At 44.2% G+C, this 1,707-nt stretch overlaps 1 protein-coding gene across 1 annotated transcript; it reads left to right on the top strand.

The window, feature by feature from the left end:
* Positions 1-376: 376 nt before the first annotated feature.
* On the top strand, positions 377-1,181 carry LOC123215024 (agamous-like MADS-box protein AGL62; the record flags this gene model as incomplete). The annotated part of the gene is made up of 2 exons (XM_044635060.1): positions 377-691; positions 908-1,181. Coding segments are annotated over 2 exons (483 nt in total), but the record flags the coding sequence as incomplete, so codon positions are not given.
* Positions 1,182-1,707: the final 526 nt, after the last annotated feature.

The raw sequence follows: 1,707 nt of genomic DNA, 5'->3' as shown, positions 1-1,707 counted from the left end.
TTCAGGATGATTAAGTCTTTGAAAATTAACCATGTCTTGCCTATCTCTACCCCTATACCAGCTGCTAGCTCCTACCCGTGGAAATTTATTTTAGCCGAGCTGTTACATAAGGAAGAATTGTCTTACCTGAGATGAATAAATAATTGCCAAACATGAACAATATTCACGTTAGAGATGGCAATTTGAACCCGATTTTAGGGCCCCGACCCTCCCCGACCCTCCCCCTTATAAAAACAAGGGGCGGGGTGAAGATGAAAAAAATCCCGTAGTCGGACGGGGGGGACGGGGATACATATGTCCCCGCCCCGCCCCTCCCCTCCCCTCCCCTCCCCTCCCCTCCCCGCTTCGCCCCGGCCCGGCCCAGCCCATCCCCTGAAGAAGAACGCGCAAGGGTCGCCAAAAGGTGGAGATGGTGAAAATGAATAATGAAAGCAATCTCCAGGTAACCTTCTCGAAACGCCGCTCTGGCCTCTTCAAAAAGGCCAGCGAACTTTGCACTCTCTGCGGTGCTGAAGTCGCCCTGGTGGTCTTCTCCCCCGGCAAAAAGGTCTTCTCTTTTGCCACCCTTGTGTGTGAGACGGTCATCGACCGTTATCTCACCCAATCCACCCCTCCGGTCTCCGGCACCCATCAACTCATTGAGGCTCACCGCAACACCACCGTTCGCGAGCTCAACATGCAACTCACCCAAGTTTATATATAAATATATGTATATATTACCCAGATTCGAAAATGGAATCCCTTGATCCAATCACTGTGCTCCAGAGTAGAGTTGTGCAATTAACAAGGGGCAAAATAAAATCCGAGATAAACCCTAACACCTGTGCTAAACAGTTTTTATTGTTATTATTATTTTGCCATGGAGGAGTCTTGATGATATAATAAATGTTAAACATGACTATTTCAGGTGATGAGCGAGTTGGAGGCGGAGAAGAAGCGTGGCGAAGAGCTGAATCAGATACGGAAGGCGACTCAGGTGCAGTGCTGGTGGGCGAATCCGGTGAATGAGCTAAGTATGCCGCAGCTTCAGCAGTTGAAGGCGGCGCTGGAGGACCTGAAGAAGAAAGTGACATAAAAGAATTAAAATTTATATTTACGGGTATGGGGAGGGGATTTTTCCCCGCGGGGACGGGGCGAGGATGGAGAGGGGATTTTCCTTCGCGGGGAGGGGACGGAGATTCTTTTTTATCCCCGTAATGCGGACGGGGCGGGGATGGGGATTGATATCCCCTACGGGGACGGGGACGGGGATTGATATCCCCTCCCCGCCTCTCCCCATTGTCATCCCTAATTCACGTGCATAATAGGCTTTATTATATTAAAAAATAATTTTAATAATGTTCTAAGGTCAAATTTGATGATTGAGATATATCAATAGAGTTATTAATTATAAGGCCAAAGGGCTATTTTCTTTACAAGTTTTAATGTATAGATAAATATATATTTATGGGATATCAAAAATTTAAATACTTATTTATGATCCAATTTTTGTTAAAAATTTCAATAAGAAGTAGGGGTAAAATTATCATTTATAAAAAATTAAAATTTTATTATATTTTCCTCCTCTAATTTAAAGATCTCAAAATTTTTTCTCACCTAAAGTTTTCAAATTTTGAAAGTGACCTTTTTACCCCAAATCCCTAAATTTTCTTTCTTCCCTCTCCAACAACCATCTCTAACGACAACGACCATTTGAAGACAAGAGGT

This window comes from Mangifera indica, chromosome 4 (assembly GCF_011075055.1).
Source record: "Mangifera indica cultivar Alphonso chromosome 4, CATAS_Mindica_2.1, whole genome shotgun sequence".
In the NCBI taxonomy this organism is placed as follows: Eukaryota; Viridiplantae; Streptophyta; class Magnoliopsida; order Sapindales; family Anacardiaceae; genus Mangifera; species Mangifera indica.
Note: the sequence above shows the minus strand (reverse complement) of the source record. Positions and strands in the feature narration are given on the sequence as shown.